This window comes from Capra hircus, chromosome 5 (genome assembly GCF_001704415.2).
Source record: "Capra hircus breed San Clemente chromosome 5, ASM170441v1, whole genome shotgun sequence".
Classification (NCBI taxonomy): Eukaryota; Metazoa; Chordata; class Mammalia; order Artiodactyla; family Bovidae; genus Capra; species Capra hircus.
The window spans coordinates 30,288,973-30,306,933 of NC_030812.1; the positions used below are offsets into that span (position 1 = coordinate 30,288,973).

At 39.6% G+C, this 17,961-nt stretch overlaps 1 protein-coding gene and 1 long non-coding RNA gene across 2 annotated transcripts in view; one reads left to right on the forward strand and one right to left on the reverse strand.

The window, feature by feature from the left end:
* LOC106502096 overlaps positions 1 to 13,150 on the reverse strand; it is a 52,609-nt gene extending 39,459 nt beyond the window's left edge. Inside the window, exons 1-2 of the long non-coding RNA XR_001918044.1 lie at positions 13,039 to 13,150; positions 4,791 to 4,896 (exon numbers count right to left, since the gene is read on the reverse strand). This is a non-coding gene — a long non-coding RNA (uncharacterized LOC106502096). The remainder of the gene's footprint in view (positions 1 to 4,790; positions 4,897 to 13,038) is intronic.
* Positions 12,937 to 17,362, forward strand: TUBA1A (tubulin alpha 1a). Its single transcript, XM_018047843.1, has 4 exons — positions 12,937 to 13,285; positions 15,311 to 15,533; positions 15,670 to 15,818; positions 16,170 to 17,362. Exons 1-4 carry the CDS (start codon positions 13,283 to 13,285, stop codon positions 17,148 to 17,150), a joined length of 1,356 nt encoding a protein of 451 aa, XP_017903332.1. The 5' UTR covers positions 12,937 to 13,282; the 3' UTR covers positions 17,151 to 17,362.

Consider the following 17,961-nt stretch of genomic DNA (forward strand, 5'->3'; position numbering starts at 1 on the left):
GTTCTTATTAGATAAGGAAATGAGAATAGGCGATCAGATGAATGCAGGAAGGCTGTAGGGGCAAGTCTGCCTCACACTGAAAAAGAACTGCCAGCTTGACTGGACTAGGACTGCAGAGCTCAATCTGAACCATCCATCTAAAGATCCCACTAGGTGTTATTACATATTGAATAACCTAGATTTGGGGAAACATAGGATGGAGAAGTTCAGGGTTCTGGAGGACTGTCCTAGAAGAGCCATTATGACAAAGCCAATCAGAGAGGGAGCAGACATTCGAGTTTCAACTGCCCTACTAAGGGATAGAAGAATTCCAGAACCTACATCCTTCGCCCTGACACAATGATGTGCTGTGCTGTGCTTAGTTGCTCAGTCCTGTCCAACTCTTTGTGACTCCATGGACTGCAGCCCACCAGGCGCCTCCATCCACGGGATTCTCCAGGCCAGAATACTGGAGTGGGTTGCCATGCCCTTCTCCAGGGGATCTTTCCAACCCAGAGATCAAACCCAGGTTGACCGCATTGCAGGTAAATTCTTTATCAACTGAACCACCACAATTTATTTCCATAAAAAAAGCATTTGCTATTAAATGAAAACATAGAACAACAAATCAGAGCCAAACACTGGAGCAGAATAGGTCCCGGTGTGAATTATCATTTTGCTATTTATTAGCTGTGAGAGACCTTGAACATATTATTTAACTTTTCTGAACTTCAATTTCCTCACTTGAGGAAAAAAGGGAATATAACTGTACTTACCTCCTAGAATTACTTTAAGGATTAAGTTAGATAATACATATAAAGTACTTAGCCTTGATTAGGTGCTCAAAAATTAGTACTAATAACAATAATAAATAAATCTCAGTCCTACTTTTGGAAGCTAGATGCCTGATGTAGTAGATACTATACTATTTAAGTAGATACTATGTCTTAGCATCATAATAAATCTCACCCCAGATTTATAATTGTTTCCAGGTAAATTCAGAGCTAAAACTGTCTATGACTGGGCAGGAGTTGGACGGGAAAGAAAATTTAAAGCCTGCATCTGTATAGGATGCCTTGAGCAAGTCGGATGTATTAGTATGAGGTTCATCTAAGAGCTGATGGTTAATTTCAAGAGAAGATGTCAGTTATTCTGGGGATGATGCTGACATGGATCTTTTTTTTGTTTGTTTTAATTAAAGCATAGTTGATTTACAATGTTTCAGGTGTACAGCAAAGTGATTCAGATACACACACACACACACACACACACACATATTCTTACAAGATACTGAATATAGCTGGCATGGATCTTTGTCAGAATCTTCCAGATTTCAACTTAGAATGGTGCCATTATTTGTACCATGGCTTTTGTGGGCACTACAGTGTCATGCTGTCAGCAAACATTAAAGGGACCATCCCACCTCAGTGCAGGAAGTCATCTAAATCTATCAAAATCATTCTTGTCTGCATTCCCTGTCTCAGTCTCTTCATTGCATATTTAGTCAAAGCTGGTGACACCAGAATATAAACTTATTTTAATTAAACCATCCCCCAGTGTGCTTTAGTGCTCTGCACCGAGAGCACTAGCAGTCATGAAGAGGAAGCTGAGGATGAATTCTTTGTGTGAGGTCTCCATTTTATACTGATTTTCACTGAACACAAGATGGACTGTTTGCAGCAGGATCATTGGGGACAACAGGCACTGGAATCTGTGCAATGATTTCTATCTCTGGTCTTTTTGGCATTGATTGAGGTTTCAGGCAAACAGAGGCACTGAGGACCTAGCAACAATCGCTAGGGAGCTTCCTGGTTGCCAGCAACAGTAAATACCACAGAGACACAAAGACTCAACCTTTCACATGCGCACAATGAAACCTAGAGCCTGGTTTCTTATTTCAGACACAACAGAGTCCTCAAAGTAGAGCACAATAGCTTCTTCTTTCCCCTCTTTATATTAGATCTGTTTAATTCTGTACAGAAATATATACTGCCCAGGAGCCTAAATGACCATCTTGTTTCTAAGTTTGTCTGAGAACATTTATACTATAATCTCCCTCTCAGTAACATCCTTTTTATTTTGAGGGAGAAATGGAAGGAAATACTGTTGTATATCTGACTTTGGAATTTTAAATAATGTATGACTTGTTTAATGTGTTTGTAACTGTCAGTCTTCTGTAAGAGTTACAATTGATATCCACCCTTCTGAAAATATTCAGGAATAATATTTGAAAGATCTTCTCCAAGTTTACTGTCTCATTTGTTTTTAGAAAAGATAGAAGGACAAAGAATATGAGCAATTTAAGGTTTTTTCATGACTCATTCAAGGAAATTGCATAATAGCCTTCCTCAGCCAAGTTCACATACTCTTCTCAAATACCTTGCTGTTTTCTTTATTCTGTTCCTTCATCCTGATCTCTTTTTCCATCCTTCCCATGGGCCATTAACTTTTCTTTCTTTTCTCTAAGGCTGTAAAACTCTCTAGTGTATAATCATGTGGTTTGCAAGGTGATAAGGGAAAACTGAACTACCCCAAAGCTTGCCAGCCTGTCTCCTAGCAACTGTATAATACGTTGCTTAGTAACATGAAGGGTGAGAGTGAAATCTGTCTTACATACCTAAAAATATTGAAATCATTTAAAAATATTAATCCTGGGCTCATTTACTAAAATATACAAAATTCAGAGATACTCTTACCATGAGGAGGGTCTTATTTAAGGCCATGATATCTTGAGTATATCTCTACATCTTATAATCTATATACAAGAATAAAAGATTGCTGTTCTTATAAGCAGATAAAAAAAACCCTAAACCTGCAGCATTTTCTAATCCTTTCTCTTCAACACATGCATAATCAGTGTTAAGGAGAATGGAGAAATGATCTTTTAGGCTGAGCAGATGAAGAAAAACGCAGCCTTTCCTCTCTTCTGCACATGTATAATTGATTTGTAAATCTAAAGGAAGATGGGGAAATGTTTCCCAAAACCTTTTTCAGCTGGATATCATTGAGGATTGTGTTTTTCAGGATTACAATTGTCTGAAGAGTAATTCTCTGTCAATTTATCCAGGAGCTATCAAAATTTAGAAATAACTGAATCACACTACTGTAAAGCATTAAAACTCTTTAGTTTCAAATGGTAAATTATTAATTACAAGAGGTTATTATTTATTGAATTAGACCTACTGCATCAGATTCTTCAGTTCAGGAACTAGCACCCTAGTTACTTCAGAACATCAGGAAACACTGATGCAGCGGATGGTTTCCATATGCTACAAAGGGTTAGCTTCTACTGTTCTCGCTCTTGGATTTATACATGTAACGCTTAAGAGGAAAATTCAAAGACCAAGTCCTAAATATTCTGCCACATCCTCCCTTTCAACTGGGCCCTTTGGCTAATAAAATTGGTCAAGTTTTTAATTAGTCATTTCTTCATTCTGCAAATATTAAGACAATTTTGAAATATAATTGACAGAATTTAGTGATTAGTTGGGATTAACTTAAATCAGTTAATAACATACATAAAGTGCTAAGGACAGAGCCTGACACATAGTAGATATTATATAAGGTTATTATTATTTTAAACTAATTTGATCAACTGGAAGGATGGTGACAATGAACTGATATTGAGAATACAGAACAACTGAGAGTATAGAATACTGAGAATAATAATGGAGAAAAATAATTAATTTCCTTTAGATATATTGAATTTGAGATGCCTGCATGTTATCCAGGGGGATAAAAACAAATAAGAAAAATAAATCTCAAAGTTGGGGGCGTATTGTACAATACTTTAAAAATATTACTTAAAAATAATACTTTTTTTTTAACACTTAAAAAATAAATTCTTACTCTGTGTGTGGCTAGCACTACATAAAAATGAACCAGTGATAATTCATCAGTATTTTACTTCTAACAGTATCAATGCATCTATAAACACTTATGGAGGCAGTAAAATATGTTTCTCACTAGTAAATCAATCTCATCCTGATTTATCCATTACATGGAGTTAATTAAGACAAGGACTTGAGAGGAGGAGAAACACACACTTGGATGACTGGGGGAAGGGACCCTGGAGCTTCTTTTGATTGCTATTAAATCCCTGAAGCCAGTACACCATGGCAACGTTCCCAGTCTGCCACCTAATTTCCATCTGCTTTGAGTGAAAGGAGGGGCAGGACTGAGGCAGTTCAATGTGCATTCTTGTGAGTATATGTAATTGGGGTTAATGAAATGCAACTAAATTATAAATTGTGTTTCATGGAAAACTGAGATTATCCACTGTCTTATACTTCCTTCTCCTTCTCTTCTCAGGATGCCTTTGAGCCCCTTCCAAGTTTTGTCCCTTTTTCCAAATGTGAGATTTCATCTGACAAGATGTGGGGAAACCACCTCTTCAATGTACCACAGCAAAATTACAAATTAAAATTTGTATCTCAGTACATAAATATTATATTTAAAAGAGTGGTTCAGTAAATAACTGAACATCAGTGAATGACCTCAAAGCATTGCATTACAATACCAGAGGTATATTTTTCATATTTAGAGTACATGTACTTATTATGTTATTATGTTACAAGTCTTACTTCTGGAATAACAATTCATTAATATTTATTTATCTCTGCTATACACACAAAAGTCCTCCCCAAAATAGATGAAACTCAGTTACCAGAATCACCACAGATAATTCTTACCATTGTTATCCAGAAAAAAACTATTATTTAGTAATAGTGCATTTGTTGACAAGAGGTTGAAAAGGTGAATGTTAAGCTTTAAATAAAATTCTGAATTCAGATGTGGGGTCATATTCTTACCTAAACTTTTAACGTTAAGATCTGGCCAAGGGGGATGCAGTAGATATTCCTTAAAGGCCATACTTAGTAACAGTCAATTCACTCAATATATTGATCAGTGCTGAACCTGAAAATAAAGATAAATGTAAATTCAACATGTCAGCATAATCATGTTCATCTCCTTGCTTCAATTAAAATTTGAGGTATGTTTTTGTTGTAGAATTTAAGGGAAATTTACTTGTTTGAATTTATCCATTTACAATCAAATTTGCCTGAGGGAGACTTCCCTGATGGTCCAGTAGTTTAAGAATCTGCCTGCCAATTCAAGGGACATGGGTTCTGTCCTTGGTCTGGGAAGATCCCACGTGTCGTGGGGCAACTAAGCCCATGTGCCACAACTACTGAGCAAATGTATCACAGCTACTGAAGCCTGAGCATCTAGAGCCCATGCTCTGCAACAAGGAAACCACCCCAATGAGAACTCCGCACACCACAATGAAGATTCAGCACAGCCAAAAATAATAAAGAAATAGAAAAAACAAATTCTTTTTAACCTGCATGAGGGAGGCAGCATGAGGTGACAGGTATTTTCATTTCACAAAGGATGCAGAGGCAGTGATGACCTGGCATGAGAGACAGGGCACACCACAGCAGGATGAAGTGGGGAAATGTGACACACTTCTTTGTGTCTGAAAGCTCCTGCACTGACCTCTCTCACAGCACTCAACATAGTTTCCATCCTCAGGACCTTGAACTCTGGCCAGAAAGCACGTTTTGTCTTTTGTTTCAAGCCCTTACTACATTCTCATTTCCTGGTAGCCAAATCCAGTATTTGATGCTACTCAGCACTCTATCCTGATGTGGTCCTTCCTTTGTCTCTGTAACATCAATGTCTTCAGATTTTTCTCCTCCTTCTTGGCCACTGCATCAGTGTTTCCTTTTATGACACTTCTTTCTCTCAAAGTCCTTTACTGTCTTTAATTTATTAAGTCTATTCCCAAATCTGGTAAGTCAACCTCCAAAATACCCACCACGTGTATCACTTTTCTTGCAATGAAGATCGTTCCTTCTATCCCCATGGCTTTCATCCTAAAGCCTGGATGATTCCAAGTGAAAGTGTTAGTTGCTCAGTCGTGTCCAACTCTTTGTGACCCCATGGGCTGCAGCCCACCAGGCTCCTCTGTCCATGGGATTCTCCAGGCAAGAATACAGGAGTGGGTTGCCATACCCTTCTCCAGGGGATCTTCCCAATCAAGGGATCAAACTGGGATCTCCTGCATTGCAGGCAGATTCTTTATGGTATGAGCTACAAATTAGTCTCCTTGTCTTTCATCTGAAATGCTTCCAATCCATTATGTGATAGATACATGATACACTCTCACTGAATGGCTACAGTGAAAGAGGATGAGGAATAACTCTCCCATACTGCTGGTGGGAATGTACATAATCACAACCACTCTGGAAAAATTAGCATTTTTCTACTAAAGTGAACATATATTATCACCCTACAATTCCATTCCTAGGTATACAGCAGCAGAAATTTGTAAATATATTCACCCAAACACGTGTACGAGAATGCTAATAGCAATGCCATTTGTATTAGCAAAAAAATAGGAAACTAAGCAGATATCCATCGACACTGGGAAATAGATGTAAATTATGGTATAATAGAAGTAAATTATGGTATAATCATACAATGGGGTATTACATAGAAATGAGAACAATGTAAAGAATCTGCCTGCAATGCAGGAGACCCATGTTCAGTCCTCAAGTTGGGAAGATCCCCTGGAGAAGGGAATGGCAACCCACTGCAGTATTCTTGCCTGGAGAATTCCATGGACAGACCATGGGGTTGCAAAGACTCGGACATGATGAAAATTTATGTATGTATGTTATTCTTCAATAAAAAGTTCTCAAATCAAAGAATAAAAAAGGAAGTCTTTTCACCTGGTGAACATAACTGTACCTGAATTGTGTTGCCTGTTTAGCAGCATAACTTGAAATTCTGGGTTACACTTGGAGAATTCTACTCTTATACCATACTGCTGGCACATAATACTGTTGTCATTAGGTTCCAAATATATATTGTCACCCCTCTAATACTGACCTTTCTCTGAGCAGTGCCAACTACAGATTCCCTGTGGCCTCTATGACTTCTCCACTTGATTCACCTACCACCTCAAACAGGGTAACGTTCGACTTGTAAGATCACATTGACTGATGGGTCCTGCCCTCAATGGGCTTCCCCAGTGACTTAGCAGTAAAGAATCCACTTGCAATACAGAAGACTCAGGAGAGGCGGGTTCAGTCCCTGGGTCAGGCAGATTCCCTGGAGGAGGGCATGGCAACCCATTCCACTATTCTTGCCTGGAAAATCCCACTGACAGAGGAGTCTGGCAGTCTACAGTCCATGGGGTCGCAAAGAGTCAGACACACCTGAAGTGACTGAGAACACACGCACCCTCAACACCCTCCTCAAAACACATATACAGCGACGTCCCTGGTGGTCCAGAGGCTAAGACTCTGTGCTCCCAAAGCAGAGGACCCAGGTTTGATCCCTGCTCAGGGAACTAGATCCCACATGCTGCAACTACAAGATCCTGCATTACACAACTAAGACTTGGCTCAACCAAAATAAAATAGATAAATATTTTAAAAACACACAAACGCACTTCCTACTTAAACAGGCATTCCTTTTCAACTTCCCCGTTTCTGTAAAGAGCACAACTAGCATTTCATTCTCTCACTTCTCCAAGTTGAAAACTTCAGGGGTCAATGTTGACTCTTTCCTTTCTACCTCATGTCCGATCAATCACCACCGGGATTCATCCTTTGGGTGGTCGCTTCTATTATTCCTTTCTACCCATTCCCATGATGATTACAATGGTTCGACACGTTCTGCTTAGATTATTACAATAACCTTGTTATTGGTCCACTTATCTGCAATCTCTTTCCCTACTCCATTAACCTGTCAGATTAATTTTACAGAAATGTTCTCTTCCCTTCATTCCTTTCTATGAGAATACAACAGCTTCACATTGTCCATGTGTGTGAACTCAACCCAAACTCCTTCGTCAGACTGGGGTTCAAAATGCTTAACTAGCTCCACTCTCCCTATATAACACATTACCCACAATTCTCTTGCATGCCCTAATCAAGTAAATTTCTTTGCCCTCCCTTATATAGGTACCATATCATATTATTATGTCTTCGCTAATATTATTTTCCTTAAATATTATTTAAGTACTCACTCTACTACTATCCCATTCAGTTAAAAGCCACTATTCCAAAAACAAGTTTCCATGATAAACCATAGATCATAATATAAAGACTTTTTCCCTCTCTGAAATTTCTGTTATTTTCCATTCAAGGCAGTACAGAATAAATTCTACAGATAAAATTTGTTTAGAGCATCCACAGTTTCCTCTTTCTATATATTCTTTAGAAATCCTTTAAGAAATTTTCAAACATATGCAAAAGTACAGAAAAATATAATGAACTCCTTTTACCCCTTACTAAAATTCAGTAACTATCAAGATTTTTGCTACAATCTCTTATCTATCATGTTTTCCCTTTTTCTTTGCTGAAGTATTTTAAAGCAAATCTTAGACCTTATTTATTTAACCTACTACTCTTCTGCATGCATCTCTAAAAGTTATAGAAAATTTCTTGCATAATCATACTACCATTATCACACTTAATAAAATTAATAATAATTTGTTGCTATTATATAATAACTAGCCCATATTCAAATTTCCCTGGTTATCTCCATCATGTTTTACATTTGGTTTATTTGAATCAGGATCCAAACAACATCTGTTGTTATATTTAGTAGTTAGTCTCCAAAAACTCTTCTAATCTAGAGCTGTCCCCCTTTCCCACCTTTTCCACCCATTCCACCATTGATTTGTTGCCAAAACAAGATAATTTGTCCTGTAGAATGTCCTACACTCTCCAGTTGTCTATGTTTTCCTTCTTGAGTTATCAACTGACTTGTTCCTCTAGCTCCTATATTTCCTATAAACGGAAGTGGGCTCTAAAGGCTTAATTAGATTCAGCACAATTGCTTCTGATAGATCGCTTCACCAGTGATGCTGTGTACTTCCTATGGGATCACATCTTAGGTTGAAGAGGTGTGACTGTCTCACTGTTAGTAATGCTGTGATTGACTAAGGAGTTCAGATGGCAACAGCCTATGCTCCTATTAATACATTCCCCATCAATATTTTATTTTTCATCCACTGATACTCTTTTCCTGAACAAATTATTTTGCTAGAGGATGTAAAGAGTGATTATTCTAACTCTATTATTACTTCTATATTTACAAGCTGGCATTACTCTATAAAGAATGATTTTCTCAAGTTAACGAGGATCATCTGGTTACCTTGAAATACAGGCAATGCAAGACAAATGCTCAATTCTTTACTATATGCCAATGTATAGAGAATGGAGTTGGTGCCCTTGTTATCTCCAATGGTGCAAAGATGACATTATTTTTAGTTCACTTTTATCTTTTTAAATTTTTCTTTTGTTCTGTAGGGATATCTTTATGAACTCTTGAGTCTGTACTGTTAACATACTACATAGTTGTAGTGTTAACAGACTACAACTGTACATGTGACATTATCAGTGATATGTATCACAATAAGACCACTCCAGCTGTTGTGTGGAGATTGAACTAGACAGTAGCAGGAGCGAAGGTAGAGGAGATCTAGAAGGGCACTGAGGTTGTCTGGGCAAGAGATGATATACTTATTAGAGTGGCGACAATAGAGATGCAGAGAAAATAATAATATTTGAGAGATATCTAGGACATAGACTTATCAGGATTTAACTTATTCTATGGGAGGGATTGGAGGCAGGAGGAGAAGAGGATAACAGAGGATGAGATGGCTAGATGGCATCACCGACTCGATGGACATGAGTTTGAGTGAACTCCGGGAGTTGGTGATGGACAGGGAGGCCTGGTGTGCTGCGATTCATGGGGTTGCAAAGAGTTGGACACGACTGAGAGACTGAAATGAACTGAACTGAACTAGTTCAATTCGGTATATATGTGAGAAACCTAGCTAGAGACTGGAAGTTTACTATAAGATCTGGATCTAAACGGAGATGTCAAGAAGTCATCGGCACGCAGAAAGGATCTGCAATCTTGGGAATGAACGCACTTACCATCCACCAGAGTAGGATCCACAGTATAAAATGAAGAAAAAGTCTAGGACTAAACCTTGAGGAGCTCCAATATTTAAAGACTAAAAGAAGAAGAAGAATCAGAAACTGAAAAGAAACAAAAAAATGTAGGAGGGAAACCCAGAAAATAAGAGAATTTTGAAGCCAAAGGCACACAAAGTGTCTCAAGAAACAGATAACAGTCAACTGTGAGAAAGCTTATCACAGGTCAACAAGAACCCAAAAGTGCCCAATGGATTCAGCAACAGAGAGGGCATTTGGTTTCAAGGAGTGGTGGGAGCAGAATCCAGACTGAAATGTATTTAGGGTTAAATAGGTGGTGAGAAGTAGAAAAGAAAAAAAAAAGTAGGAAAAAGAAGTGATAAATAACTCCCTTGTTTCCTACAGAAGTTATGATATTTGGGGCCATTCAATGGATTCTACAAGGCTCCTCCCCATACACACACAGAAACACATGCCATTCTCAAACTTATATACATGTACTTGTTTTATTTCTTTAATTGGAAGAATCTAGAGAAAAGAGACCTTTCTACTACCTTTGAATTCTCTAAGCTATATAGGATGGTCCAAGGCTTATTGTAGACAGCAAGTAAATGCTTATTAAATAAAAAAGGAAAATGCTTTATTAAATCTCTAAACTACTAACCATGAAAAGTTAATGAAAATATGCACAGAAAGAAATCATTCATTTAATTCAACAAACATGTATATAATGACTACCATATGCTAGGCAATTTGTCAAGGACTCAGATTCACATTGTAATGGAGGAGAGATACAGACCATCCAATAAATAATTTAAATTCCAAAAATACTATGAAAGAAAAATGTTTTATGCTAATTTTACTGTCGATGAGAAATAATACATTAGCAGAATATTTATACATGCATGCTGATGTAAGTTAAAGAAGTTGACAGTAAATATAAAAAATGATCTAGTAAAAAAATGTTTTTTGTTTCCCATAGTTTGCATGCTATTAAGCCAGATAATGAGGAACAAAAATAATAGATTATTATTTCCCCTCCTTTTCCATTTATATATTTAAGATTAACGGTATTCATATATTTGATTTCTGACCTAGATCTTACTGTTACTTATGGCCAAGAGGAGGGGGGAAAAAAGCCGCATTTCATGAATGTTTCTGAGATAGAATTACAAAGAATCAATTGCATGAACCCGCCCCTCTCTTATTGAATCCTCTGTAAATTGCATAAAGAACGGAGGCTGTTGGGGAAATGACATATTTCTTTCATATTATAAAGATAATCAAATTCAAAACGGTGTCTCTCATTCCAAAAAAGGAGATTTTTATACTGTATCATGATCCAAAAGTGTGTGATTTATTTCATTATTAAATTTTTGAAAGAAGTATTTTCAATGAGCTACTTATTAATCCTTATTCTTCCCTATGACATTTAATTCCTATTTTTGTTAAGTGTATCTCTGGATTGAGAAAAAAAGCTCCAAGTCATCCTTAATCCTCTGTCTCTTTACTGAAATATACTTCTATTTGCAAAAGGGATGTATAAAGATAAGATAATAGAGACTATTTTTCCTATAAAATATGCAAGAAATAGGTAAAATTACTTGTGTCAGGGCTTGTTTCTTCCTAGAGAACACTACTGCAGCAAATTTGAACAAGTAAAGCAGAGCTGGGGCTGGCAGGCTAGAAAAATCCATGGCTGCCACTGTCACAGCACAACCTGCAGCAGCTGTCTCAAGTCCCTCCCTCCCACGCCCAAGCACTGCCTGCCAGCCCAGCAGGAATGAATGGATTCTGCAGAGCACTATAAATGGTGCTGCAGACCCTGAAAATCTCTTGCTAAAAGCCAAAAGGAAAAATTATCTGCCAAAATGCATATTTTCAACTTCAGGGGCCATAGCAAACCTCTTTACCTCTGAAATTTCATTAGCAACGTCAAATGGTACCCAGTCCAGAGTCATATTCTGCACTGTACATCCTTGTTGATAATGGAAGCTTTCTGAGTAGCAAAAGAATGTTACTGCAGTCCACTTCCTTAAGCAAAGCCTTTTGTCCCAAGAGGCAGTTGAGCAACCACCAGTGTCTCTGACTGAATAGCAGCTGTATGAGGCTGGCTACAATTCCCACAGTTTGAAGCCCAATCTTAGAGGAGGAGAATTTACTGAATTCACATAAGATTTACATTAAAAAAAAAAAATGCAGTCATTGAGGTGACATCTACACAGTTGTCTATGGAAGGAGACAATATTACAAAATAGTCCTCTTTTTTACACTATACAACTCTCTTCCTTTCTAATGTGGTATCCCAGTAATTTTCTCTTTCCAGAAGAGAGAACAATGCAGAATATAACTGCATGCACAGGTAGTACTAGCGTCTAAACTCAATTCTCTCTCCTTGTATTTTCTTAATTCTATATTAGACAAGATGATCATTTTAAGCAACAATACACGACATAAAATATATTAACATAGACTTCTGGAATAATTCCAGTAGAGTAAGTATGGTATGTTCATTAGATCTGAATTATCTTCATGTTAGAACTACTTGTGTGCTTCCATAGTATGATTGTTCTTTTCATCTAGTGTTTTTGTTTAGCTTTTAGGGAGAGGGTGGCAAAAGAAGGTCTGAAAAAAAATTACTTGAACCTGAGAAACCATTTTGGATGGTTATTGAATAATTTTTTAATTAAAAAAACAAAACAAAACAAAACACATTTACCCAAGCCATTTTAAGCATCATTCCCATCTTCTCTTCTACTTTATTTTTAAAGCACTAGAGATACTGAATCTTCACCAAATGTGGGTTTAGCATACTCTGAGGGAGAAGCTGAAAGTAATTTTCCATTAAAATATTTCATCTCAAATTCTGCGATTAAATGCTGGGAGGAAAACCTTTACATTGATGATTTTAACAGCAGTTTGAGGTTTAAACAATAAAAAGTCACCCAACTCCAGTTCTCTTTCCCTCCCTCCCCCCACCCCTTCCCAACCCCACCCGGTAATGGATGCTCGGCTGACTGTTTTTGCTCGGTCTCTTTGTCTGAAGGATGCAAGCAGTCTATGGATGCTAGGGGAAAAGGGGTGGGGGAGAGATTACCTCATCCCATGTCGCATGCACCAATCACCACTCTTCTGTCGCGGCTCCTCTGGGCAGATTGAGGGGTCTGGACCAACAGGAAAAGGCCCCAGCCCATCCCCATGGTGACCGAGTTGTATATAGGGAGCCTCAGACGCCCATGTGCCGCAGGTTCTCTTACATCGACCGCCTAAGAGTCGCGCTGTAAGAAGTAACAACCTCTTCTCCTCTCCGCCATCTGCTCGGCAGCCGCAAAACAGCAACTATGGTAAGAGTGTCTCCTCCGGCTCTTTGTGACGCTGGGTGGGGTCAGCCTCCCCAGGGTCTCCTTGGAAAATCTTAAAACCTTTGTCCTTTACAACTCGATGGGTAAGAGTAGCTTTACATTTTATTTGCGAGGTTTGGCTTTGTCTGCGGCCGGACTCCCCGCCGCAGTGCGGGGTGCAGGAGCCCCACCACGACTGAGTCCAGGGCGCCGCTGAGCCGTGAGGGGGAACAAAGGCGGCGCCTAGGGAGGTTTTGTTACCCGAGTCCCTGGCAGCCGCGTGCAGCAGCCCATCTGTCGGTCAAGAAGGGGGCTGGGGCAGGCAGGGCGGTCTTGGCGTCGCCTGCTCGGCCCCCGTGTGCGCACGATAGTCGTGTGACTCGGAGAGGCCCTTCCTCGCGTTGTTCCCCAGGGACAGGGAGAGGATTCGTCGACCGAAAAGACAGGGGTCGGTGGGTGTAGCTGGGAAGAAGACTCGGGGAGAGAAGGAAAGGGACAAAGCGGAGCCTGAGGTTAGTATTTGAAAAGAAAAAAAAAAAAAAAGGATCCCTCGCCAGTTCGTTGGTGTTTTAGAAAGACACCCATGTATTAACAGGCAAAATGGTTAGTTTCTGTGGCGGCCGGCGTCGAGGCGGCGCAGGGGCGGAGTTGTTTGTTTCTGCTTCTCTCGCCTTGGAGCCGCTGGGCGGGGTTCGTCCTCACTAAGCCTCCTCTGTCAGAAAGACTTTTAACAAGCCTTTCATCTTTGCAGAACCGTAGGCGTTAAAAGGTTTTTCATTCACTGTCAAAACTTAGATTTTTATTTTTTTTTTTTTGAGGAGCAAAGTCACAGTTCACATGACAAGCCCTTTAACGTCTGGTCTGGGGCCGCCCCGCCCTGGCTGACTCCTGTGTGTCTGTCTTGATCGCATGTTCCGCGAGAGAAAAAGCCGATTTTGTGAGCCAGGGTGCTCTAATGCAGAGGACCCAGGGAAACGCCCTTCCCCGCCCCCAGCCCCCGTTTGTCAGTGACTAGACAATGGACAGACAAAGGAAGTTGTAACCGTAAAGGCTACGGAGGGGACACCCTACTGAATGTAATGAGCATGAGTATTCTGTGGTAGGTACGAAATTTCAGAATGAAAACATTATTTTGTTGTTTTATATAACTATTTCATTATTTCACTGGGCTTTAAGCTTGGTAGCTTTTCATGTTCTATTTATTTCTAGTTTAGGAACTGTTGTTTTAAAGATACTAATACTTTTTCAGTTTTTTGCAGAGGAGAAGATTCTGGGAAAACTTTTTTAAATAATGAAAATGCTGCAGACAAAGAAGACTTATACTCTTGTGTAGCTGTCTTTTGTTCTAGTGCATCTTCATTAATTCATTTCAGTTTAGGCATATGGTCCCAGGCTGGGTCAGAAGAGGAAAACTGGCAGATAGCACAATGAGATCATGTAGGCAGTTGCTGGAAATAGAGCTTGCTCTGTTAAATAATGTAGCAGACAGTACAGGCTGGCACCAGGCACAGCAAATGCAGCAGTGCAGGAGACAGTCCTTGTTTAGCTTCTACCCCCTAATACTGATGGATTCTGCAGATAGACTGCAGAAGGGTGTGGCTTCTAGCCTCAGCTACAGTACAGATGTCCATATTGAAATACCAAGTCCTATCAAAAAAAATGTTCATCTTTAAAGGTGAAGGAGGCAGTAATAATGATTGCAATTAACTAGTGATTGAAATTACTTCATTTTACAAAAATTTTGTGCTTGACTATTTTTTAAATATGAAAAATTATTCTATTCAAGTATGGCTGTTGGAACAATCGGCTTGCACCATGTGCTTAACAGTGCAGCCTTATTCAGACCACACCCATCTGCAGCATTTGTAGCAAGTGCTTTTCTTTAACTGTTTCTATTATGCTAGGAATATGACCTCAAATAAATTCAAAGAATACTTGTATATTACTAGAAATCATTTTGGAAATTTATTGAAAATTGAAAATGCTAATATAACTAATTTTACAATTTTTCTCTTTTCCTTCCCACAGCGTGAGTGCATCTCCATCCACGTTGGCCAGGCTGGTGTCCAGATCGGCAATGCCTGCTGGGAGCTCTACTGCCTGGAACACGGCATTCAGCCTGATGGCCAGATGCCAAGTGACAAGACTATTGGGGGAGGAGACGACTCCTTCAATACCTTCTTCAGTGAGACAGGCGCTGGCAAGCATGTGCCCAGGGCAGTGTTTGTAGACCTGGAACCCACAGTCATTGGTGAGTTGACCTCAGTAGCTTCAATGAGAATCCTGGGGGTCTGTGACAGGAGGTGTGTCCTTTGGGCTCCACTGATACCCTGGGGTGGAGCTTGTATGGGTCATTGATGGGTGGCTGCTTCGTTTTCCTTTTCCAGATGAGGTTCGCACTGGCACCTACCGCCAGCTCTTCCACCCTGAACAGCTCATCACAGGCAAAGAAGATGCTGCCAACAACTATGCCCGAGGTCACTACACCATTGGCAAGGAGATCATTGACCTCGTCTTGGACCGAATTCGGAAACTGGTATGTATATTCTCAAGAATAAAGTAAATTAATGAACCTAAGAGAGATATTTGAAATATGCTCTTTTTTTTTTCAAACACAACTGAAATGCAATAAAGAGTGAGGTTAATTATTCCTTTATAGTTTTTTTAAAGTTCAACTAAAATATGGCCTATTTGATGTCATTTGATAAATATTCATGAAGATAATTTTAATAAAGAAATGCTGAGTAATTTAAGGAAGGTCTACATTTTTAAAGTTTCTGTCAAAATGCAATCTCATTCTTTGGAATTAATATGAAAAGTGAAAATCTTTACTATGATGACATCACAAAGAGCAATAACTATGTTTTTCCTGTTCCTCTTTTAACAGGCTGACCAGTGCACAGGTCTTCAGGGCTTCTTGGTTTTCCACAGCTTTGGTGGGGGAACTGGTTCTGGGTTCACCTCCCTGCTGATGGAACGCCTCTCTGTCGACTATGGCAAGAAGTCCAAGCTGGAGTTCTCCATTTACCCAGCCCCCCAGGTTTCCACAGCTGTGGTTGAGCCCTACAACTCCATCCTCACCACTCACACCACCCTGGAGCACTCTGATTGTGCCTTCATGGTAGATAATGAGGCCATCTATGACATCTGCCGTAGAAATCTCGATATTGAGCGCCCGACATATACTAACCTGAATAGGTTGATAGGTCAAATTGTGTCCTCCATCACTGCTTCCCTGAGGTTTGATGGTGCCCTGAATGTGGATCTGACAGAGTTCCAGACCAACCTGGTGCCCTATCCCCGCATCCACTTCCCTCTGGCCACATACGCCCCTGTCATCTCTGCTGAGAAAGCCTACCATGAACAGCTTTCTGTAGCAGAGATCACCAATGCTTGCTTTGAGCCAGCCAACCAGATGGTGAAATGTGACCCTCGCCATGGTAAATACATGGCCTGCTGCCTGTTGTACCGTGGCGACGTGGTTCCCAAAGATGTCAATGCTGCCATTGCCACCATCAAGACCAAGCGTACCATCCAGTTTGTGGACTGGTGCCCCACTGGCTTCAAGGTTGGCATTAATTACCAGCCTCCCACTGTGGTACCTGGTGGAGACCTGGCCAAAGTACAGCGAGCTGTGTGCATGCTGAGCAACACCACAGCCATCGCTGAGGCCTGGGCTCGCCTGGACCACAAGTTTGACCTGATGTATGCCAAGCGTGCCTTTGTTCACTGGTACGTGGGTGAGGGCATGGAGGAAGGCGAGTTTTCTGAGGCCCGTGAGGACATGGCTGCCCTTGAGAAAGATTATGAGGAGGTTGGTGTGGATTCTGTGGAAGGAGAGGGAGAGGAAGAAGGAGAGGAATATTAAAGTTAAAATGTCACAAAGGTGCTGCTTTTACAGGGAAGCTTATTCTGTTTCAAACATTGAAAAGTTGTGGTCTGATCAGTTAATTTGTATGTTGCAGTGTATACGCTCATATACAATTACTGACCTATGCTTTAAAACATGATGCTTTGTTACAGACCCAAGCTATCCATTTCTCTGATGGGTTTGAATAAAGTATTCCCTGTCTTAAATGAGCTCAGTCTTGTGTTTTCTATTCAGGTGTCCAGAAAATTTTCATTTATTCAGTACATTGAGAAGAAAGAATAACTATTGACTGTGGTTTATACATATTCTACACAGCAACTTGGTTTTTAATTTTAAATTGTCCTAGTATATTAAAAACAAAATATAAATACATATCTAAGAATTATCATTAGATGTAAATCAACTGTACTTCAACTTTAAAAATTGATTTTAAAAAAGGTGAAGAATACCATTAGATAACATCCATGCTACTCTTAAGTTTTGACAACCATAATAGTTAAATTCCTGGTTCTTTGAGAATTTATATCTAATGCACAACTAAAATCTGGTTGACTGCTGAGTCTCATGCAACTAAACAGATAAAATGGTGAATATGCCAAATGCATCATGGAGGGCTTATGAGCCTATTTTCATGTGCCTCATCTCCTTGGCAAGTGTCTAGTGCCATCATGCTTCCTCTGCCCTGGGTTCTAAAAAGATGTTCTCTCCAAGCAGTTTCCTACTATACTAGACCTCGTTCTTTACTTCTCTCCAAACTTATTTTCAGCTGAATATCACATCAGAAAAGCCTGATACATTTATTCACTCT

Bases quoted from the DNA above. Each gene is read 5' to 3' on its own strand.
- TUBA1A (XM_018047843.1), top strand. The intron at 15,534-15,669 runs GTGAGTTGACCT...TTCCTTTTCCAG, and splicing joins CCTGGAACCCACAGTCATTG to ATGAGGTTCGCACTGGCACC. The intron at 15,819-16,169 runs GTATGTATATTC...CTCTTTTAACAG, and splicing joins TGGACCGAATTCGGAAACTG to GCTGACCAGTGCACAGGTCT.